The sequence below is a fragment of the Hypanus sabinus genome, chromosome 19, assembly GCF_030144855.1.
Source record: "Hypanus sabinus isolate sHypSab1 chromosome 19, sHypSab1.hap1, whole genome shotgun sequence".
NCBI classification, from domain to species: Eukaryota; Metazoa; Chordata; class Chondrichthyes; order Myliobatiformes; family Dasyatidae; genus Hypanus; species Hypanus sabinus.
The window spans coordinates 74181044-74206092 of NC_082724.1; the positions used below are offsets into that span (position 1 = coordinate 74181044).

The window sequence follows — 25049 nt, forward strand, 5'->3', positions numbered from 1 at the left end:
ACTTCCTCGCCTTTCAGGTTAATGCAACATAAATTGTATATGCACAAAACATTAAATTTCCCTTCCATGAACCCATATTCCAAATAAACATGCTTTCACATTAACAGTCCAAGCCTAACTTCACAGTTGTAAGAGTTCAGTCATTTGGGTGCACTATTTCTGTAAGGATAGCACTTCTGAACTTATAGAGTGGATCAGGTTTGACAGATCTCTTGTCTAAGACAATATTCTCAGTTTCCAGTGCCATGTTGCTGTTAGTGACATGATCATCATTGATAGGTAAGTCCGGTGACTGTAATATGTCCGTCTTGTTGGGTGCAATCGACTCGGGTATGTTCTTCAATTGAGCATCCAGTATCTAGTCCACATCACGTCTCCATGTCCGATCTCCAACATCCACTCTATACTTCAGTTCCTGTAGCTATCCACTTGTCTTCTTGGTAATCATACGCCAACACTTCCTGTCCAATCTCGATGCTCCTTGCTGCTTCACTTGATAACTGGGTAAACTGTTTCTTCTGCAATTCCCTCTATAGATCTGGTTTCAGGAGGTCTATGTGAGATCTCAGATTCCTGTTCCTGATTTGTTGTTGCATGAATGTAGTACTAATATGTAAAAAGTAAGTTGTCCATCTTGTGCTGTAGAGATATATTCTCCTTGTCCATAGCTTTAATTAACTTCCTGAAGGTTTGGATTCGTTGCTGGGTGGTGAGGAGCTAACTAGAAATTAATGATGCCATTTTTCTTCATGAACAGTTAGAAATCTTTTTTTCTGTAATTTTTTTTGAAATTCATCATCAAACATTTCTATAAGATGTATTTCAGATATTGTACATATATATCATATAGTCATACAGTATATGCCAGAAATCTCCACATAATATTTACCTGGGGTATACACTTTTAGAAAAGAGAGGAAAGAAAGAACAAGCAAAAGGAGAAAACTATGTACAAGTAGGGAGTGATTTTTTTTAACAACATATTCATTGATTTGTGAGAATAAAATCAGGCCTTTGAGGTGTTATGTAGTTAAACCATTTTTCCCAGTGTGAATCAAATTGTTTCAACTTATGATTAACAGATGCTGTTATCTTCTCCATTTTGTAAATGTCCATTGTAATTTCCATCCACACATTTAAGGTTGGGCTCTTCTGTGATAACCATTTCCTAGTAAGAGTCTTTTTACCAGCCTCCAGCAGTATATTCATTAAATATTTATTAAATCTCTTCAACCATTCTTGAGGTATATACCCAAAACATATGGTCTTACTTTCTAAGGGTATTTAACATATAAAGATGTCTTGTAGAGCATTGTGTATCTCCCTCCAATAGTGTTTGATAACGGGGTATTCCCAGAAAATATGATAATAGTTTGCATTTTGATTTCAAAAATTTCTCCAGCAAACAGGGAGGTTACTATCATAATGGGATTTCTGAGAGGGTGTAATAAAATATCTTATCAAGTTTTTCCATCCAAACTACCTCCATTTCTGTGAACTGGTACACTTCCATTGATATCTCCGTATTTTTGTCCATTCCTCCTCAGATATAATTATCCCTCCTTCCTTTTCCCATTTTGTTTTGATGTATGAAGTCAAATGTGTTTTAAGATTTGACAAACCCGTTTGAAATGTTTCTACTTTCGTTATCTAAATTATTTGCTTTTCTAAATAGCTCTATCAAACATGTACTTGCCTTGGTTACATTTTAACCAATCTATTAACATATTGTTGCATCTGTAAATACTGATAAAAATCTTGTTTTTCTAATAAGTGTTTCTCTTTAAGCATTTCAAAACTGAACAGTGTTCCTTCTTTCATTATATTGCAAAGAACTGTTATTCCTTTAGCTGTCAAGTCCTTAAATCTAGCATCCAGTTTATTCAGCGTAAAATCCAAGTCATATGCACACCATTTGAGAATTGCAATATCTCCCTCTAGTTTATATTCTTTTATAATAGTTTTCCATATTTTAAGAGTCCATTTCACCCATGGGTTATCAATGGTATTTATGTATCTTTGTCGGTTGGTATCAGTCAAAATTGCTTTTATGGGGATGGGAAGTAACTCCTCAATGTTTTTCCATTGAGCATCATATGATGGGTTACACCAACGTACTACAGTTCTCAACTGTGTTGCAAAATAATAATCTCTAATAGAAGGTGGGCCCCATGCCCCTTTTTCCTTGGCTAGTTGCTAAGTTTTGAGATGAACTCCAGGCCTTTTACCTTGCCAAATATATCTTGATAGCATTTTGTTCCATTCATTGAATGGATTTTGATTAATCTCTATTGGTAGGGTCTGAAAGTGATATAATAAGTCTAGGAAGTATATTCATTTTAATAGATTCAATCCTTGAACTGAGACTAAGAAAAGGAATTAAGTTCTATCTTGTTATATCTTCCTTAATATTTTTATATATAGGCTGATAATTGCATTCTGATAATTTTGCCAAATCTTTTGGCATAATGATGCCCAAATATTTGAAAGACTCTGTTTGCCATGCCCAAGGATATCTACTTTCAATTTCTCATGATGGGCTATAGTTGTACTTCTGCACCTATTGTCTATTGTCTATTGTAAGTAATTGGGTTTTATCTACGTTGATCTTGTATCCTGATAATTGGCCATATTGTTCAAAGGATTGCAAGAATTTAGGTAAAGAGTATGTTGGTTGCCCTAGATAGATCAAAATGTCATCTGCGTAACAAGCCAATTTATGCTCTGTCATTTTAATAGTAATTCCCCTGATATCTTCATTTTGTCTGATGTATTGAGCTAATGGTTCCAGATATAATGCAAAGAGCAGCGGTGACCATGCACAACCCTGTCTCGTGCCCCTTTCTAGGGTAAGACTATTTGTTAAATATCCATTGATTTTAATCCGAGCAGTAGGGTTGTCAAATAGTGCCTGTATAGTTTTATTAATTGTGTTATGGAAGCTAAATCTTTGTAAAACTCTGTAAAGAAAATTCCAATTAAGCAAATCAAATGCCTTTTTAGCATCCACACTAATCACTATTGCTTCGTTTTTTTTTTGTATATGATCCATAATGTGAAGTGCTCTTCGTATATTATGTATCAGTATGGGTAGAAACTCTTCTAATTGTTTGGCCATGATGGAGGCAAATAATCTGTAATCTACATTAAGATCGGATATTGATCTAAATGACCCGCATTCCATTTTATTCTTGCCTTCTTTCGGTATAGCTCAGATTATCGCTTCCTTCCAGCTGGATGGCATTTGTGCCTTTTTTAGAGCCCAGTTCATTGTGGGGAGTAAGACAGGAATTAACTCATTTTTAAATTCTTTATACCACTCTGCCATATACCCATCTGATCCTGGTGATTTGCTTAATTTAAGCCTAGTAATTGCGGCTTTTAGTTCAACTTCAGTTATGTCAGCAGTCATCCTTCTATTTTGTTCTTCGCTTAAAGTGGGTAACTCTAGAGAATTCAGGAAGGTGTCAATTTGGGTTATGCTTCCTCCTGGAACTTTGGAATATAGAGTGTTATAAAACACTTCAAAAGCTTCTTGAATTTCACTTAGCTTATTTTTTAAAATCATTTTTGTTCTTTGATCTCTAATTCTATGACTTGTATTTTCTGCTGTTTTTTTTTTCAGTTCCCACGCCAATATTTTCATAGACTTAAATCCACTTTCATAATGTCTCTGTTTCAGAAACATTAAATTTTTCCTGATTTCTTGTGTAGCCAAACTATTAATTTTATTCCTATTTTTAAAAAATTTCCTCTAATGCATCCTGTGCCAAATTCAATTTGTGTTTCTTTTTTAGTTCCTTCAGCCTATTTTGTAATTCATTAGTTTTATTCCTTATATTTTTCTTATATGAAGATATCGCTATAATTTTCCCTCTTAAAACAACCTTCAGAGTATCCCATAGAATGGGAGGTGAAACCTCTCCATTATCATTGAATTCTAAGTAGAGACCAATTTCTTTTTTAATTTGTTCCTTAAAATACGGATCATTGAGTAGACTTTAATTTAGTTTCCAATTAGTATTCTTTGGTTGTAGGTCAAAATCAACAGATAAATATATGGGTGCATGGTCACTTACATCTATTGTCCCAATTCCACAGGTGTTTATTTTGTTTTATTTTGTTTATTTTGTCTTTTCCAAATGTTATGAAATAGTCTATTCTTGTATATACAGAATGGGGGGCAGAATAATGAGTGTAATCCCTTCTGTTGGGGAGAAGGTCCCTTCATATATCAATTAGACCAACATCCTCAAAAAGTGTATTAACTTTCTTATGTAAGGATTTTGTTTCATATGTTTTTCTATTGGAAGACTCTAACTTTGGTTGTAATTGTAAGCTTAAGTCTCCCCATGTATCAGGAGACCTTCTGTGTCAGTTACCATAAAATTAGTGATTTTCTGAAAGAAACTAATATCACTTCCTGGGGGTGCGTATATATTCAATAGAGTAACTGAATTTCTATCTATATTCCCCCTTACCGGAATATATCTGCCCTCTTTATCTCCTATTTCAAATACTTTTTCAAAATTTAGCTTGCTTGAGATAAGAATAGCAACTCCTTACCTATGTCCTGATTTATATGAGGAGAAAAACAAATTAGTGAAGACCATTCTCTTTAGTTTTCCATGTTCATTATCACTTAAGTGAGTTTCCTGTAAATATACTATATGGGGTTGTTCTTTTTTCATTTTGGATAGAATTTTACTGTGTTTAATTGGATTTAATAGCCCTTTGACATTAAAAGAAATGTATTTTACTTTGTGCTTAGCCATATGTATTTATCTGTCAATATATCATTGAAATTAGCAGAATAAAACTTAAATTGATCTACTCCCTGAACAAATAAGAACCAAGAAATGCAAATAATTAAAATAAGGCAGCAAAGGTGTGATTCGAAGGCTGAGGTCTCTAGTAGATGACTCTGGGTTGAGCTGGAGGAAATGTCTAGCTGTGGGGGATAACCCTTCCTACCTGTGAGTTGAGGGCCCCCATTGCAGTACCCATAAAAGTAAGTGAACAAATCTATGTCCATTACACAGAAAAGATTTCCCCGTGTATTCCTCCTGTATATATATTTTCTCATTTGGGTGGGGAGAAAGAAGTGAATGAATGAATAAAAAAGAATAATTGAGTAACATAGAATTCACATCATAATAAGTATTTCTCGAGATAGGTATAGCACTGTCTATTTTTGCTTTTGTATAGTTTATCAATATTTTTAAAGTTAGTCAAACATGGCTCTTCTGGAGGGGGTGAGAGCTGTCTTCAGAGAACTCACAGTCTCTTCCTGATATATTTCTCTCGCCCTCCTCCCGTCCCCTGCTTTCTCGATTCTCTCACTATTTCCCAAGCAGAGTGGGATAACTGCTTGGCCAGGCTTTCTCTTGGTTTGATCACACTGACGGGCAACCCTCTGGCCTCCATGTCTGTAGTCGCCTCTTCCACAGTCTGATATTGTTTTATCCCGTCTTCATAAAACACTCACAGTTTAGCAGGGTACAGAGTTTGGAATCTTATCTTTCCTTGCTTTAATATTCACTTTACTTCAGAGTATTCTTTACGTCTCTGCAGGATCGCCGGGGGAGGAGTAATCTTGATTGAAATACATTAATTTCCCATCCAAAAACACCCTCTTCTTTCCCCAGGCCCTTCGTAGAATCTCTGCCTTGGTATTGTATTGAAGGAATCTGATTACTATTGAGCGTGGCTCATCTGCTCTATGTCCAGTGGGCTGCGGGGCGAGCGCACGATACGCCCTCTCAATTTCAAGCTCCATAGTCGGAGGGAAGCTCGAGCGCGTCCCGCAGCAACTTCCGTACAAACTCCATCATAGACAAACTTTCAGCTCTTTTGGGAACGTTGTATATTGTAGCGATGTGCTACACGTCCGTGCTGTGAAGTTGGTACGGGGGCCAGGTTGCCGAGCCTTTCGCGTAGCCTGTCCAGGACTGCTGTGAGTTCTTCCTCTTGCCCCCTTGGGGCTGGTTATGAACTCTCACGGGACAGCCAGGGGCGCGCTGTATGAATTCCAAGTGGGACCCAGGGAAGCTCGTCCACCCAGTTAGGTCCTCTCAGGCAGGCCATGAGAGCCGACTTCAAGTGATGGTAGAAGCGTTCCACCAGTCCGTTCGACTGTGTGTGGTAGGCAGTTGTGTGGTGTAGCTGCATTCCTAGCAGGCTAGCCACAGCCGACCACAGGTTGGAGGTGAACTGGGCGCCTCTGTCGGAGGTAATGTGGGCCGGTACCCCAAAGCGTGCTACCCAGGTTGTGATCAGTCCTCAGGCACAGGAATCGGCAGATGTGTCGGTGAGTGGGACCGCCTCTGGCCACCTCGTGAACCGGTCTACCATAGTTAGGAGGTACCGCGCTCCTCGGGACACTGGTAGGGGGCCCACGATATCCACATGAATGTGGTCGAACCTCCGGTGGATGGGTTCGAACTGCTGCGGCGGGGCTTTAGTGTGCCGCTGCACCTTGGCTGTTTGGCACTGCGCGCACGTTCTGGCCCATTCACTGACCTGCTTGCAAAGTCCGTGCCACGTGAACTTGCTAGAGACCAGCCGGACGGTTGTCCTGATAGATGGGTGCGCCAAACCGTGTAAGCCGTCGCCAGGCTGCCAGGACGATGGGGCGAGGTTGGCTGGTAGCCACGTCGCACAGGAGGGTCCTCTCACCTGGGCCTCCGAGAAAGTCTTGCAGCTGCAAACCCGAGACTGCGGTCCTGTAGCTGGGCATCTCGTCATCTGCCTGCTGCGCCTCCGCCAGTGCTGCGTAGTTCACCCCCAGGGACAGGGCCTGGACAGCTGGTCTGGAGAGTGCGTCCGCCACAACGTTGTCCTTTCCCGAGACATGCTGGATGTCCGTCGTGTACTCGGAGATGTAGGACAGATGTCACTGCTGGTAAGCCGACCAGGGATCAGACACCTTCGTGAATGCGAAGGTCAACGGTTTGTGGTCCATGAACGCAGTGAACGGCCTGCCATGTAAGAAGTACATGAAAAGCCGGATTGCCAGATACAGTGCCAACAGCTCCCGGTCGAAAGCACTGTACTTGAGTTCAGGTGGTCGTAGGTGCTTGCTGATCGTAGGTCGTAGGGTTGCCAGCGCCCCTCGATGAGCTGCTCCAACACCCCACCGACTGCTGTGTCGGATGTGTCCACTGTGATTGCGGTCAGAACGTCCGTTCTGGGATGCACCAGCATCGCGGCATCTGCCAAGGCTTCCTTGGCTTTAACGAAAGCGGCCACGGCCTCCTCATCCAAGTAATATCCTTGCCTTTACCCGACTTCAGGATGTACAAAGGGTGCATGATACAGGCTGCCGAGGGGAGGAAACGGAGGTAGAACTCCTGCAGTCCTTTGACTGTGTTGGGCCGGGCAAAGTGGCGGATCGCGTCTACCTTGGCGGGCAGAGGTGTTGCCCCGTCTTTGGTAATCCTGTGGCCCAGGAAGTCGATGGTATCGAGACCGAACTGACATTTGGCCGGGTTGATCGCGAGGCCAAAATCATTCAGGCCGGAGTAGAGCTGGCGGAGGTGGGACAGATGCTCCTGACGACAACAGCTGGCTATAAGGATGTTGTCCAAATAGATGAACGCAAATTCCAGGTCGCGTCCCACTGCATCCATTAACCGCTGGAACATCTGTGTGGCATTCTTCAGGCCGAACGGCATTCGGAGAAACTCGAACAGGCCGAACGGGGTGATGAGTGCTGTTTTGGGGATGTCTTCAGGGTGCACCAGGGTTTGATGGTATCCCCGGACGAGGTCTACTTTGGAAAAGGTTCTTGCCCCGTGCAGGTTTGCTGCAAAGCCCTGTATGTGCGGCACGGGGTGGTGGTCTGAAGTTGTAGCCTCATTCAGTCTGCGGTAGACGCCGCATGGGCTCCAACCCCTGGCTGCTTTGGGCACCATGTGCAGGGGGGAGGCCCATGGGCTGTCGGACCTCTGTACGATCTGCAATTCCTCTATCCTCTTGAACTCCTCCTTCGCCAGGCGGAGCTTTTCCAGGGGGAGCCTTCATGCGCGGGCGTGGAGGGGTGGTCCCTGGGTCAGAATGTGGTGCTGTACCCCGTGGTGCGTCAGCCAGCAGTCGATGTATGTCCTCGGGCAGTCGCTCTAGGAACGCTTGCTCGAACATGAGGCAGGGCTTGTGTCCATCAGCCAGGGACAGCATCTCATTCATCAATGCTGACGGCAGTCTGTCTCCCAAACCATCCAGGTGAAGCAAGCGGGCACCCCGCTCACGCCATGAGAGGCCAAAGGTCCCAATGAGCAGCACTTTGAATGCTTCATATTTGCCTTCTTCCGGGGGTGACTGTATGAAATCCGCAACTTGGGCGGCCGTCTCCTGGTCAAGGGCGCTCACCACGTGGTAGTAACGCGTGGAATCAAAGGATATCTGCCGAATCTGGAACCGGGCTTCTGCTTGGCTAAACCACACACGTGGTCGCAGCGTCCAGAAAGTTGGCAGTTTTAGCGAAACTGTGTGAACTGATGAGGAGTCGGTCATCTTTGGTCCAAATCCTGTTTGGACCGTCGGGGTCACCAATATAGCGATGTGCTACACACAGCGCTGAAATAACGACACGCAGTTGGTAAGTCGTTTTGAAACTAGTTTATTCAAACTTCGCGGCGTTGACATTTAAATCCCTAGCGCCCGCCCTTTCCGGGCGGAAATGATGTCAGAGGTGCATTACCAAAGTCTCCCCCCGCACGCTGGCTATTTGTGAGCCAGTTCGCCTGCACAGAAAGTGGGTCGCCACAATATCCTGATATATTTCTGCTGTGATCTTCCCTCCTGGTCGAGCAGGAATACTCACAAGCAGGCAAAGTGTCCTTGGAGCAAAAGTAAATAATCATCCATGGAGCCATAACTTTAAATCTTTGTCTTTCTCACATCTGCTCTGGGTACCGCACCCCCTCTTCTTCTCTCCCTCTCACATTAGCAGCTTGTTGATTTAATATTTTTACTTTCTTGTTGATTTAATATTTTTATTGCCTTACTTAGTATCCATTCCACGTTTTGCACACAATGTTCCACCTTTTCAATTCGCCTCTCTGCCACCACTATCTTTTGACTGATGTTGGCGAGCTCTGAGTTGATATCATTTAGTTGCTGATTTATATCTTTTTGGAATCCTCATATCTCTTCCAGAATTTTTATCATTTTGCTGCTTCGCCTGAACGAGGCTGATCATTATCCTCGCTACCAGGTGTTTGGGTAGGAGAGCCGCTCGCTGCACCCCTCTCGTCCATAGGCTCCGCAGTGATGCTTTTTTTAATCTCCTTTCTTTTTCCCCATTCTTGCCCCCATTATCAATTCAGATATTTTCAAAAGATCTTATATTTGATGGATTAATGGGGCTTAATCTGCATTTTTCCGGAGGAGCTATTAACTTAAGCTGCCATTCTGGACGATGATGTCACCGGAACCTCAAGCAGTTAGAATTCTAACGTGTATTATGACCCGCTACCACTCACAGTTCCTTCAGGTAAGCCATTTCTGGCTAAGGTAGCCCTCAGAGCGGAGACTGCCTTTGCTGAGGTGGTTGCAAAGACCTCCAGCTACTTCGAATGAGCATCCACAGCAATCAGAAACACAGAGTCCATGAATGGCCCAGCAAAGTCAACATGTACTCTTCACCACGGTGAGGACGGCCACACCCACGAGCCTGTGGGGGTGCATTTTGAACTTTATGGCATCCTGGACAACTTATGGCCAAGTCTTTAATTTCTACATCTGGCCACCATATGTAGCTGCGGCTGAGACTCTTCATCTTGACTGTACCCAGGTGTCCTTCATGCTGATCCACTAACGCTCTGGTGCACAGTTTAGAGGGAGCCACAGCACGAGATCTACACACCGGCGTTTTTTGACATACCGACAGTTGGTCTCACTAAGAACTCTGGAAACATAGGGTCACCATTTTCCGTCAATGTTCGGTCATTCCTTGTTTCCCTTTGTATTTTAGAATTTGTTACAGGCAGCTAGTCCACCGATGAGATGTGGAACACTTCTGCTGGGTTGCAGTGTGAAGACTTCTTCAGTTGCCAATTGTGGAAGACGTGGCATGCGATCAGCAATGCTGTTGTTTCATAACCTTGAACTCTATGTCATGAGAGTCAGCTCCTAGGAATAGTGCCCAACATTGTAACCAGGTAGCTGTCATCACTGGAATTCCTTTCCTGGATGAAAATAGACACAAGGGGCAGGTGATCTGTCACTAACATAAACTTTTGTCCATAGAGGTTTTGGTGGAACTTCTTTATTCCCCATACTAGACTAGGGCCCCTCAGTCAATCTGTGCATTGTTGTGTTCTGTGCTTGTTGATGTAATTGGACATTCAGATCCATCTTTCAGAATGTGTGACAAATGGCTCCAATGCCATAAGGGGACAGACACATCACATGCCAGTCTGATGGGCAGGGATGGGTCATAATGGGTGAGCAGTTCATCAGATGTTACTAGTCTCTTTGTTTCCTTGAATGCTCTTTCACATCTTTGACCATTTCCACTTTGTTCCTGTCTGTAGTGGTGTGGTCAATGGGTGCACCACTGTTGCAATGTTTGGGAGAAACTGATGGAAGTAGTTTGCAAGGCCCAAGTATAGCCTGAGTTGTGATACATTTTCAGGTTTGGGCACCTGTAGTACTGCTTCAGTCTTCTCTCATGACTTATGCATGTCAATGAAATGTCCACAATATGAGATTTAATTCTTGAGAAATTCAGATTTCTCTCTCTTTGCAAACAGACCATAGAGCTTTTAGAGCTTTGATTGTGTGCCAGTCTAGTTGGATTTTTCTCTCCTATTCACGCCTGAAAGGTGCTGGCCCTCCACTTTTCACCACATAAAGCCCCAAATGCAGTGTTTGCCCTCCATACACCACCTTCACTTTCAGTTTGTCTTTGGGGGATCTTTTTTGCCTGTGTAGGTCTTTAGCATCACTGAGGTCTTCTCTAATGGTATGTTAGAAAACAGTCTGTTGTAGTCAGTGTCTGGAACTGTAGACAAAGCTGACCCTGTATCCAGCACCATTTTCAGTTCTACCTGAGACGCATCTATAACTGCGATCTGTTGTCTGGTTCTGTTTTATGGGTTTGCTTAGCTTTGTGTCTGAGACTTCTCATTTGGTTGTGATTTTTGTCTGCCTTGCACACTGTCCACATGACCTTGCTTGTAACACTTCCTGCAGACTTTTTTGAACCAACGAACACTTGCATCATGGGGGGATTGGCCACATTGATAACATTTTTGGCTTTTTGCACCATTCAGGGAAAATTTTGTTCATTTCACATTCCAACTTTTTCTGTAGTTCTGCTGCATCCTTTGCTGCAGTGTCTAACAATATTGCAATAGCCTGTTCTACAAGCCTGTCCCTTAATGCATCAGAAAGTCTATTTGTAATGTCACTGTACTGGGAAAAGCTGTGCAGTTCCGCAATGCATTCAGGAAGGCTTTCGTCTTTCGACTGGTTCCTTTTGTAAAATCTAAATCTCTCAGCTAATACCAACAGCTTAGGGCTCACATGACTTTGTAAAATTGTAACAATTTTGTCAAACATCTTGTTTGCTGGCTTTTCAGGGATTACTAAGTTAAGACCATAAGATTTAGGAGCAGAAGTAGGCCATTCTGCCCATTAAGTCTGTTCTGCCAGTCAATCATGGGCTGACCCAATTCTTCCAGTCATCCCCACTCCCCTGCCTTCTCCCCATACCCTTTGATGCCCTGGCTAATCAAGAACCTATCTATCTCTGCCTTAAATTCATCCAATGACTTGGCCTCCACAGCCGCTCATGCCAACAAAGACAACAGATTCACCACACCCTGACTAAAGTAATTTCTCCACATCTGTATACTAAAAAGACATCCTTCAATCTTGAAGTCGTGCCCTCTTGTCCTGGTCTCCTGTACCATGGGAAATAATTTTGCCATATCTAATTTGTTCTGGCCTTTTAACATCTGGAATGTTTCTATGAGATCCCTTCATTCTCCTGAATTCCAGGGAATACAACACAAGAGCTGCCTTTCATTCCTGGAATCATTCTCGTGAATCTTCTCTGAATCCTCTCCAATGTCAACATATCCTTTCTAATATAAGGAGCCCAACTGCACACATTACGCCAGGTGTGGTCTCACAAGTGCCTTATAGAGCCTTAACATCACATCCCTGCTCTTATATACTGCACCTCTAGAAATGAATGCCAACATTGCATTTGCCTTCTTCACCACCGACTGAACCTGGAGGTTAACCTTTAAGATATACTGCACAAAAATCCCCAAGTCTCATTGTATCTCTTGCATTCTGAATTCTCTCCCCATCTAAGTAATAGAACATGGAATAGTACAGCACATTACAGGCCCTTCGGCCCACAATGTTGTGCCAACCTTCAAACCCTGCCTCCCATATAACCCCCCACCTTAAATTCCTCCATATACCTGTCAAGTAGTCTCTTAAACTTCACTAGTGTATCTGCCTCCACCACTGACTCAGGCAGCGCATTCCACGCACCAACCACTCTCTGAGTGAAAAACCTTCCTCTAGTATCCCCCTTGAACTTCCCACCCCTTACCTTAAAGCCATGTCCTCTCGTACTGAGCAGTGGTACCCTGGGGAAGAGGCACTGGCTGTCCACTCTGCCTATTCCTCTTAATATCTTGTACACCTCTGTCATGTCTCCTCTCATCCTCCTTCTCTCCAAAGAGTAAAGCCCTAGCTCCCATAATCTCTGATCATAATCCATACTCTCTAAACCTGGCAGCATCCTGGTAAATCTCCTCTGTACCCTTTCCAATGCTTCCACATCCTTCCTATAATGAGGCGACCAGAACTGGACACAGTACTCCAAGTGTGACCTAACCAGAGTTTTACAGAGCTGCATCATTACATCGTGCCTCTTAAACTCTGTCCCTCGACTTATGAAAGCTAACACCATAAGCTTTCTTAACTACCCTATCTACCTGTGAGGCAACTTTCAGGGATCTGTGGACATGTACCCCCAGATCCCTCTGCTCCTCCGCACTACCAAGTATCCTGCCATTTACTTTATACTCTGCCTTGCAGTTTGTCCTTCCAAAGTGTACCACCTCACACTTCTCTGAGTTGAACTCTATCTGCCACTTCTCAGCCCACTTCTGCATCCTATCAATGTCTCTCTGCAATCTTCGACAATCCTCTACACTATCCACAACACCACCAACCTTTGTGTCGTCTGCAAACTTGCCAACCCACCCTTCTACCCCAACATCCAGGTCATTAATAAAAATCACAAAAAGTAGAGGTCCCAGAACAGATCCTTGTGGGACACCACTCGTCACAACCCTCCAATCTGAATGTACTCACTCCACCACGACCCTCTGCCTTTTGCAGACAAGCCAATTTTGAATCCACCTTGCCAAACTTCCCTGGATCCCATGCCTTCTGACTTTCTGAATAAGCCTACCATGTGGAACCTTGTCAAATGCCTTACTAAAATCCATGTAGAACACATCCACTGCACTACCCTCATCTATATGCCTGGTCATCTCCTCAAAGAACTCTATCAGGCTTGTTAGACACGATCTGCCTTTCACAAAGCCTTGCTGACTGTCCCTGATCAGACCATGATTCTCTAAATCCCCATAGATCCTATCTCTAAGAATCTTTTTCAACAGCTTTCCCACCATGATGTAAGGCTCACTGGTCTATAATTACCTGGACTATCCCTACTACCTTTTTTGAACAAGAGGACAACATCCGCCTCCCTCCAATCCTCCGGTACCATTCCCGTGGACAATGAGGACATAAAGATCCCAGCCAGAGGCTCAGCAATCTCTTCCCTTGTCTCGTGGAGCAGCCTGAAAAATATCTCTTCAGGACCCAGGGACTTATCCGTCTTAATGTATTTTAACAACTCCAATGCCTCCTCTCCCTTAATATTAACATACTCCAGAACATCAACCTCACTCATATTGTCCTCACCGACATCAAGTTCCCTCTCAGTGGTGAATACCGAAGAGAAGTAATCATTGAGGACCTCGCTCACTTCCACAGCCTCCAGGCACATCTTCCCACTTTTATCTCTAATCGGTCCTACCTTCACTCCTGTCATCCTTTTGTTCTTCATATAATTGAAGACTGCCTTGGGGTTTTCCTTTACCCTACTCGCCAAGGGCTTCTCATGCCCCCTTCTTGCTCTTCTCAGCCCCTTCTTATGCTTCTTTCTTGCTACCCTATATTCCTCAATAGACCCATCTGATCCTTGCTTCCTAAACCTCATGTATGCTGCCTTCTTCCATCTGACTAGATTTTCCACCTCACTTGTCACCCATGGTTCCTTCACCCTACCATTCTTTATCTTCCTCACCAGGACAAATTTATCCCTAACATCCTGCAAGAGATCCTTAAACAACGACCACATGTCCATAGTACATTTCCCTGCAAAAATATCATCCCAATTCACACCCGCAAGTTCTAGCCTTATAGCCTCATAATTTGTCCTTCCCCAATTAAAAATTTTCCTGTCCTTTCTGATTCTATCCTTTTCCATGATAATGCTAAAGGTCAGGGAGCAGTGGTCACTGTCCCCCAGATGCTCTCCCACTGACAGATCTGTGACCTGATCCAATTCATTACCTAATACTAGATCTAGGTAATCTAAATAATGGTCTGCCCATTTATTTCTTCCAGCAAAGTGCATGACCATACACTTTCTAACATTATATTTCCTTTGCCACTTCTTTGCCCATTCAACTAAACTTTCTTAGTCTCTTTGCAGGCTGTTTTTTTTCCTCAACACTACCCACCCCTCCACCTATCTTTGTATCATCAACAAATTCAGCCACAAATCCATTATTACCATAGTCCAAATCATTGATGTACATCGTAAAAAGCAGCGGTCCCAACACCAACTCCTGTGGAACTCCACTGGTAACCGGCACCCAGCCAGAATAGGATCCCTTTATCCCCACTCTCTGTTTCTGCCGATCAGCCAATGAAGTTGCATAAGAGATTGTATATTCTCAGGCCCGTTAAGCTGACAATTTTAGGAGCTTTCTTTTGCTCCTCCACGTTGTTTGGCTAGAATACAGTTTAACTCTCTCATTATATGACTCCCAACCTTCATTAACAATATTGAATTTATCAACATCCCAACCGAAGACATTGCCATGTTATTTTCACTTTAAATTCAGCACCCCTTTCACTGTTACACGTTCATTTGTGACGGCTTTCCCGTGCTGTTTAACTCTTGCTGTTTCATCCCCTACCTGTCAGTGCAGTTGGTGACATTCAGGTTTGTACTTGTCACTAATTTGCTGTGTCTGCACAACTGCATATCAATTAAATAATAACGCATGCAGAAGGTGGCTTTAATTGGTGTATTCACATTGTAGAGAGAGAACAATATCCATGTGCAGACAGCAATGTATTCACAGACGGGGGTGGGGGCGGGGGAGCAGTCCTGACTCTAAAAGGAATAGATCCATACCTTACAAACATCCCTTTAGAACAGAGATGAGAAATTTCTTTAGTCAGAGTGTGGTGAATCTGTGGAATTCATTGCCACAGACAGCTGTGGAGCCCAAGTCATTGGGTAGATTTAAAGTGGAAACTGATAGGTTCTTGATAATTTAGCATATCAAAGGTTATGGGGAGAAGACAGGAGAAGGAAAAGTAATCAGCCATGAAGGAACAGTGGAGCAGTCTCGATGGGCTGAATGGCCTCATCTGCTCCAATGACGTGTTGTTTTAAATATTATTTTGATTTCTTGAATTGCAAGATTTCTCTATTGTTTTCTTTTTGATATGAATGTTTTCTGTTTGGAAACAAATTGTGTTAAACCAATTTTTCTTCCCTATTACAGTAACTTGTAAAAAAGTTCCAATTGTACAGAATTTAAAGGCTAGAATTTAAATCATTTTACAAATAGAGCAGGTCATGTATCACAGATGCAGTGGATATGATATGTTAATTTTGTTTCTCCTCTAAAATCAGTTCCCAATTTATCCAGTTTCCAATATCATTCAGGAAAACCCCTGCACCCTACATGTATTACCACACACTACAAATGTAGTTGGTGCCTATCCCAGCAGGTGAAGTCGGTTCCAGTGGACTTGGTGGATGAAATCACTAGTGAGATCCAATGACCAGGAAGGCAGGTCTGCAGTGCTTCATGGAGAGCCAAGGGCATGGTGAGGCACAGAAGACATCGTGGCAATCCTTGGCAAGCAAGGAGCTCTCCGGTTGTGATGACCATTCGTAGTACTGGAGTAGGGTTTCTGAGGTCGAGAGACTGGAACTGCCCCAGTGCAACGGCTTTCCCACTTCAAAAGTTGTCCTGCACAGGTTCCTCATTGTTGTCAAAATCGATGGACAACAAAGGCTGTCTTATAAACCTCCAAGTTGACCTTCTTCTGTCCTGTTTCCAGGTCTTTGTAAGTGTTGCTGGCTTACCCCTTCTTGCTGAGGACGAGTTCTACACCTGTCAGTTTGAGGATTATTCCAGCCCGGCCACCATTACTGAGAATGGTGTCGTTTGCTGGTCCCCAAAGCCCCAGAATCTTCCACCAACAAAAGCAGGAGCAGGTAGGTACTTGGAATTCATGGATTTAGGGAATACAGTCCAGAAGGCTAATCTCAGCATTTTTCCATGTTAATCTGCTGAGATGTTAAAAAAATTCCAGGTTTATATATTCATGAGAAGTTCCTCAAGTAGGAATGATATGCATTGTTGTATGTCATAAGGGTTGTGGTTTAATAGCACGTGAGATTTTGAAGGAACTTATAGGCATCTGTTTTGATAAGTGCAAGGTTAGTAGTTAAAGTGGATAAACTTTGGCTCTCTGCAGTAAGCAACTTGTTTTCACAATGGGGCTAGAAACGGTATCCAGTAGACACAGATCCATGGACATTAATATTTCATGAGTAGTTCCAGAAAGTGACCCAATCTTAAGGATACAGAAAGATAGAATTCAACTAGATCTCCATCTCTATGTCAAAATCCAGGTCTGATGGATCAACAATAGGAGGAAATACCACCATCTTGTGAATTCTAGATATCCCCTGTACTGTGTGACCAATGAGGTTTCTGTTAAGTGTGATCTCTGAAGAAGAAGAAATGCGGCCAAGCTTTCAGAAACTGCATTGGAATTCTGATTAACTCATCTGCTTTAGATATAAAGCCCCCTCGAGTCACAGTGCCCAGCCACCTCTCATTCAACCCTAGCCTAATTACAGCATAACAAACAACTTACCCACTAACTGTCTTTGGAACGTGGGAGGAAACCGGGGCATCTGGAGAGAACCCAAGCATTCTATGGCGAGGATGTACAGACTCCTTACGGATGAGATTGGAACTGAACTTCGAACTTTGACACCCAGAGCTGTAACAGCGACAGTAACCTCTATGCTACTGGGGTATCGATAGTGGTATTGGTTAAGATAAATTCTTACCTGCTGTCCCTCAGAATAATGCTCTTTATTTGGGAGAATGGATAAACATCCCATTGGAAAGGCAATGTTACCTATAGCATGGAGCTCTCTTGCATTCAAATATTGATGCAGGTATTGTACTCAGACTCTTGGTTAGACTTAAACACATGGGTGTTAGAAATGAACCACAGCTGGTGTCAGAAAATGATATGACTAGGCAAATGGTTGGATGTGGTCTCTACTACCAGAAGCCAAGCTTGTATCCATAGTTCTGGCTGCCCTTGGGTGGGATTTGTGGAGTTTCTTGTCCTGGTTTCCAGTGAATGTGCCCAGTGGGAGAACAGCTCTAAACTTCAACTTCTGATTTCCTCTCCAGATCACGTGACAGTCAATTTGCAAATCATGTTCTTCAACATCTCGCTGACAACAGCAGAATTCACATTCTATGACTGTGGTGCAGTGCAGGAGATCTCCAGGAATTCTCCGTAAGTATGTGGAATCCTTTTAAACAGAGGAGAGCAAATTCAAGGCAAACACGAGGAAATCTGCAGATGCTGAAAATTCAAGCAACACACACAAAATGCTTGTGGAACGCAGCAGGACAGGCAGCATCTATAGGGAGAAGCTCTAAAATCTTTTACTTTAAAATCTCTTATTGTCTTACTTTCAGTTAGTCCTGACGAAAGGTCTCAGCCTGAAACGTCGACAGCGCTTCTCCCTATAGATGCTGCCTGGCCTGCTGCGTTCCACCAGCATTTTGTGTGTGAGAGCAAATTCAATATTAGTTAATGAAGAGCAAGTAGACTGCCCATGCTGGAAATCTAAAGATAGAGCCATAAAGGCCGGAAGCATTCCACAGATCAGGCAGCATCTGTGGAAAGAGAACGGAGTCTGGTTAGAGGAAAAATGTGCAAACTCCACATGGTCAGCACCAGAGATCAAGATAGAAGCAGAACAACTAGAACTTTGAGACAGCAGGTTGTAAGCCTTTAGTGTTCTTGACCCCACAGACAGTGGATACTCAATCCTTGAATGTGTCTATATATCTCTGTTAAAATGGGGACAAGGGGTGAGGCACAATGAGCAGTTATGAAGACCACATTATCTGATGTTCTTCTTCTTATCCTATCACTCCTACTGGGCACAGGCTGTTAGCATAGCTCTCTAGGGTCCTCTGTCCTGGGCCTGTAGAAGGTTGATCGACTCTGTGTCTTCTGCTTTCACCACGTGACTTCTAGGTGAAGATTCTTCTTCTCCCAGGGATGAGGTCTTTGGAACTTCATTTGGCATTTTGATAGCTCTGAGTTTTTACAGGCTGGGGTTTCTAGCCTCGTGCTCACACCTCCTCCTCTTGCAGCTGGGCTAGGATCACTCATGGCAGACTTCGATTCTGATGTTACTGTATACAATTTTATCAGCCTTTTAACACTTGTAATTCTTTCAGCTTCTTACATCTCTGTGTCAAGGTCCATTGTTTCTAACTTGTGCTTCTCATCTGCAGATGTCGAGGCTGTGTGCGTAGTCGATGGGGCTGTAACTGGTGTGTTCTTCAGCACTATTGTACCCACAACACCACCTGTGAGCATGCGGTGATCATTTTTAATGAGAATGTAAGTGCCAAGGTTGGATGGACATTCTCCTGTTTTAGAGATCGGCTTAGTGGAGTGAGTTTTGGAAGGAGAGCTGGACACAAATGCCTCTTGGAGGGTTTCTCTCAATTAATTCAGATTAGGATAATCCCAGGTTCCACCTGTCACCTCAACCTTACTCAGAATCATGTTTCTTATCAGTCTGGTTTAGAAATTTGTTGTTTTGTGCCAACAGAACAGTGCAATGTAAAATGTTACTATTAAGTTAATATTACAAAAGAGGGGTAGTGAGGTAGTGTTCCTGAGTTCATGGACCATTCAGAAATCTGATGGCAGAGGGGAAAAAGCTGTTTCTAAAACATTGAGTGTGTGTCTTTAGACTTATGTACCTTCTCCCTTATGGTAGTAGTGAGAAGGGGGCATGTCCCAGACAGTGACGGTCCTTAATGATAGATCCTGACTTACACCAATGACTGCCCATGTCAGTAGTCCCTGGCCTTTCCCCACATCTTCACCTTCTCACCCCCTAATACCTTTTCAGGAGGGTGAGGAACCTGCCAATCAGCTGACTCAGTGTTGAACGACTTCTTCGGCAAACCATGTAATGGCTGTTTAAGGGCAAGGTTAATCTCATCTGAGATGGTCAGGCAGCCTTGAAGACCACATCTGCATGGTTGCAGGAGGGAGCTAATTCACTCCGGAATCTTCCATCTGTGCATTTGAAGAGTGGAACAGTGAGAATTTGTGAGGGCAAGGAGATTTTCTGAACTGAACGGTGATGGTTGCCTCTTAAAATGGATGGGCTTCGCTTGGAAAGGGAGAGCAGAGATTTATCAGAATGTCAGCGGAGTAGTGAGCAAAGACTGAGCATATACATGGCGAAGATGAGATGGCGGGGGCCAGGGATTTGGAAGTTGTCACAAGGTGTCTTAGATGTTGGTGGGAAGGGACTGGTCTGTGGTCGGGGGGGGGGGGTGGTGGCGGCTACGGGATATAGTCAAGGTATGAGGAGTTTTGTTTTGGGCCAAGAGCAGGCAGAAACAGTTCTGATGCAGGGTTTCAGTTCTACCTCCTTCTACCCAGACACCCACCCACCCAAAGATGCTGCTTGACCCACTGAGTTCCTCTGGATGGCTGTTTGTTGCTCCATCACAGTGTTACTTGGCCTGGTCGGGCATACGAAGGTTGAGTGGTAGAGGAGGAAGCGAAATTACTAAGTGAAGTAAATAAATCAGCTTGTGTCAAACGGATTGGTAGAATAATTCCTGGTGAATTCTGCTCGATTGTTCAGTGTCTGATCCACCAGTGCTTGTGTTGTGGTGGTTCACGTTGGTAACTCCTCATCCTGGGCAGGAACTAATCACATGGTGGATTGAGCAGTCCACTCTTCTTCCTGCGTTTTATACTTTAAGTGCTTTAGAGATCAGAATTTGGTTTGCATAACTGCTTAGTCACAGATGAGTGGGAGGTTACCCTGAGGTAGGAACTCACTGATAAGCAAGACTGCACTCCAGAACTTAGAATTCCACAGTTTGATCATATATGTTTCTCCTGGGTCATATTACCAATTGCATCCTGGGTACTCCAATTGCACAGCTTGATTGAGGAAGTCTAATCCGGAATGATTGGTCAGTGTGGGAGATCAAGCTTCTCAAAATATGTTGAATAGTCAACAAATAAGAACTATATTTAAAAGTTTGCTGTCTGTGTGTTTAAAGGGCAAACATGAGGAAATCTGCAGATGCTGGAAATTCAAACAACACACACAAAATGCTGGTGGAACACAGCAGGCCAGGCAGCATCTATAGGGAGAAGGGTCTCGGCCCGAGGCATCGACAGTGCTTCTCCTTATAGATGCTGCCTGGCCTGCTGTGTTCCACCAGCATTTTGTGTGTTGTCTGTGTGTTGTTGTTTTAATTGGTGAAGTAGTTTATTATGGTAGTGTGTATTGAGGTACAGTGAAAAATTTTGTTTTGCATGAAACTCGGATAATTTCATTGCAACAGTGCAGTGAGGTAATGCAAGGGATAACAACAACAATGCAGAATAAAATGTTACAGTTACAGAGAAAGTGCGTGTGCAGGTAGGCAAGTTGTGAGATCCCACTGTGTGGTCGAGCCTATCTCATTGTAATAGGGAGCAATTTAATATCTGATAACGCTGGGATAGAAGCTGTCCTTGAGCCCGGTAGTACATGCTTTTGTATCTTCTACCTGATATTTTTGTTGTGTGTGGCGTGGTGGGGATTATGTTGACCACTCTAGTGAGGCAGCGAGAACTATAGATGGTGTCCACTTCTCCACTCTACTTTTATTTTCTTTGGTTTATGAATTGATTATAGAATGATATATTACTTAGATCCAATGTACAGTGTCCACAGTTATTTCTGAAATTAGTTATTTATGTGATGGTTCCGAGCCGCGACATTTCCCATCTCTTAACTGTTTTGAATTGACTGGCTGGGCAGTTTGACAGAATATTTCCATGTCAGGCTCATGGCAACCAGAACAGGTAAGGAAGTCTTGGTTTGCTACCGAGAGAAATTTAACGATGATCCAGTAATTACCTTGTCACAATGAATGGATGCCAGCTTTTGATTCCAGATTTACATAATTAATCTAAATCTTTCAGCTGTCCTGGTGGAACTTGAGCTCTAATCTTAACGATTGTCCTTTTTAAAAGAGCATAAAGCAAAGGAGTGATATTGTATATTAAATAGATGTTAACTTATCCTTCAGTTGATAGTTAGGAACGAGGAAACAGACTAAGTTTAAAAAAAGAGCGATCACTTCTTAAAGAACGATGTAGCAAAGGGAACTAAAGTAAAGAGGAGAGAATAAAGGATGGAAGGAACTGACAACATGTCAACTAGATGTAAGACATATTTCTTTTGACACTGTTAACAAAGGAGTTGTTAAATTTGATGCATTTTGCCGGTCAGTGTAAGATTTTCTTGTAGCAGCTTGGTGTAAAGAATGCACTTTGTCACTTCCTGGTGAATTCTCTTCTGCAAAGCTGTATCCAAAAATTCACAGCCTCACTTTCTTGGGTGAACACCTGTAGTCTTGAATGTGTCTGATCTTCAGTTTGTGAGCTTTCCCTTCTATTAAAGGAGCTGTACGGGATAAACCAATCCACCACAACCTCTCCAAATGGTGATCATTTAAATGAGCTTTGTTTTCAGAAATCCTTTGGAAGAGAAGCAATGCTACACGATCAATCTCAGAGTCAGGTTTAATATCACTGGCATGTTAGCATTGCTTTTTTTGTTTAAAAAAGGTGAAGAATCCTCTTCAAAACTACAGCAGCTTTGTCATACTTTTTTCAATTATGTCTTTTTAAATTAATATAAAGTTGCTGGAGGATGTTTATCAATTTAGAGATTACTCCAGTTCAAAAATTCTTTGGTATGCCCGGAGCTCCTTCAATAAGGGGCTGCTTAATGCAGCTTCACTACAGTCATTCAGTGTGATTTTTATTTTGCATATACTTTTGATTCTACAATCACAAATAATGAGTTATTTTCAATCTCTCGCTATCCCTCTTCCCTTTGTGTGTCTCCCTCCAATCCTTTTCCGCCCTTTCTGTCTGTGCTGATTGGTTTCAATGGTGATCGTTCCCTGACAGGTCGTTCTATCCTACGTGGCTCCTCCAAGTCTTTCGACCAAACCGCTCCATGTCAATGCCACAGTAGTCCCAGCCACTCCCCACCTCACCACTGCTGCCCCCACAACAAGGGCTACGACTATTCCTGCCACCCCATCGACCACGGTGCCAGTGACTGTGGATGCCACAGTGGCATCACCTACCTCCCAAGCAGCCATGCCAACTGACCTGGTGACCACTGTGCCCACAACATCAGCTCCAGCTGTGGCTGCCACCACCACAGCCTTCACAAGCACCGTAACCATGCTGTCAACCACCGCTGGTCCCTCTGTGGCAGCGACCATTGCTGAAACTACTGTGGCACATGTGGGCAACCTGTCTGAAACCCCAGATGCATCTACAGGACCACCCACCATGGTTACGGAGCAGGTGTCTACAAGCCCCAGCACGGTGGTGGACGTTCCTACTTCTTGGACCACGGACACTTCCATGGCAACCACTTTAGCCTCTTCCTCGAATGCTACGGATGTGGATGGTGTCCCTTCTGTCACGACCACTCCTCCTGAGGATCCCACAGAGCCCCCTTCCACTCGATTTGCGGTGCCAACCGACCCCAGGCCTGATAACCCCACCTCCTGGGTGCTGCCCACCCTCTCTGATTGGCCGACAAAGGACGCAGGAGATTGGAGGGAGCCAGATGTTTGGGTAGACCCTGTGCAGGTTGAGAACGACACTGCAGTGTTTTCAGCTGCTGCTGTTCTCCTGTCGGGTGACGGAGATGTTGAGAATCCTTCTCCTGCTTTTCTCCACCTGCTCGACTCTGAGGTTGACTACCACTTTGACCCTGGCTCTCCATCCTCCTTCAGACAGGTAAGTCCAGCTCGTTTTACAGTGGCCACCCTTGAACTTGACTCTCAGAAAGTTAGCCGTGTCTGCAATAGATTATGTGCCAGATCAGAGCATTAGGATAGTTAAAATTCTGTTCAGAATAATTTTTTTTCTGAGTAATAATATTGCAACTAGGACATTGTGATAACCTGAACAACCAGGTTAAAGTACAGAAAATTTTAGCTGAGAAACTTCTTAATAAATGTGTAATAAAACAGCTTGGTCTGATGCTTGCAGCTGATATCACAATTCAAATCACTGTGGCACCTGTGCACAACCAGCCCAAGACCACAGCCATGTCCACTTTACTGCCCACCACGCCCAGTCCAAGACCATGGCCGTGTCTGCATTACTGCCCACCGCACCCAGTCCAAGGCCGCGGCCGTGTCCGCGTTACTGCCCACCGCGCCCAGTCCAAGGCCGCGGCCGTGTCCGCGTTACTGCCCACCGCGCCCAGTCCAAGGCCGCGGCCGTGTCCGCGTTACTGCCCACCGCGCCCAGTCCAAGGCCGCGGCCGTGTCCGCGTTACTGCCCACCGCGCCCAGTCCAAGGCCGCGGCCGTGTCCGCGTTACTGCCCACCGCGCCCAGTCCAAGGCCGCGGCCCTGTCCGCGTTACTGCCCACCGCGCCCAGTCCAAGGCCGCGGCCGTGTCCGCGTTACTGCCCACCGCGCCCAGTCCAAGGCCGCGGCCCTGTCCGCGTTACTGCCCACCGCGCGCAGTCCAAGGCCGCGGCCCTGTCCGCGTTACTGCCCACCGCGCCCAGTCCAAGGCCGCGGCCCTGTCCGCGTTACTGCCCACCGCGCCCAGTCCAAGACCACGGCCCTGTCCGCATTACTGCTCACCGCGCCCAGTCCAAGACCACGGCTGTGTCTGCGTTACTGCCCACCCTGGTTACCCAGCAGGTGACTACAAGCCCCAGCATGTCAGTGGACATCCCCACCTTTTGGATCACGGAAACTTACTTTTAACAAAAATTTACAAGGGTATTGCTGGGAATTGAGGAACTGTGTTACAGGGAAAGATTGTGTAGGTTAGGAGTTTATTCTCTGAAGCATAGGAGAATGAGGGACGATTTGATATACAGAATGATGAGGGGTCCAGGTAGGTTTTTCCACTGATGTTGGGTGAGACTAGAACTAGAAATCATGGGTTAAAGGTGAAAGGTGAAATGTTTAAAAGAAACATTTAGTCAGAAGGTGTGAGAATGTGGAACAAGCTACCAGCAGAAGTGGGTGCGGAATTGATTTCAACATTTGGATGTGGAAACCTGAGAAAGGTTGCAGAGGAGATTTACAAGGATGTGTCTTGGACTGGGGAGCATGGTTGAGTGAACTTGGCCTTTTTTCCGTAGAGCGATGCAGGATGAGAGGTGAACTGATAGAGGTGTATAAGATGATGAGAGGCATTGATCGTGTGGATAGTCAGAGGCTTTTTCCCAGGGCTGAAATGGCTAACACGAGAGGGCACAGTTTTAAGGTGTTTGGAAGTAGTTACAGAGTAGATATCAGGGGTAAGTTTTTTTTTACACGAAGAGTGGTGAGTGCATGG

At 44.1% G+C, this 25049-nt stretch overlaps 1 protein-coding gene across 8 annotated transcripts in view; it reads left to right on the forward strand.

Annotated features, from left to right (window-relative positions):
- The window catches only part of plxnb1b (plexin b1b), a 411056-nt gene that overhangs the window by 272919 nt on the left and 113088 nt on the right, over window positions 1-25049 (forward strand). For 6 of the 8 annotated variants that reach the window (XM_059944759.1, XM_059944752.1, XM_059944755.1 and 3 more), the window contains 4 exons: window positions 16414-16570; window positions 17793-17901; window positions 18918-19026; window positions 22633-23481. In XM_059944759.1, coding sequence (XP_059800742.1) covers window positions 16414-16570; window positions 17793-17901; window positions 18918-19026; window positions 22633-23481 — 1224 coding nt within the window. The remainder of the gene's footprint in view (window positions 1-16413; window positions 16571-17792; window positions 17902-18917; window positions 19027-22632; window positions 23482-25049) is intronic. The other 2 variants (XM_059944757.1, XM_059944758.1) reach the window with 1 other exon arrangement.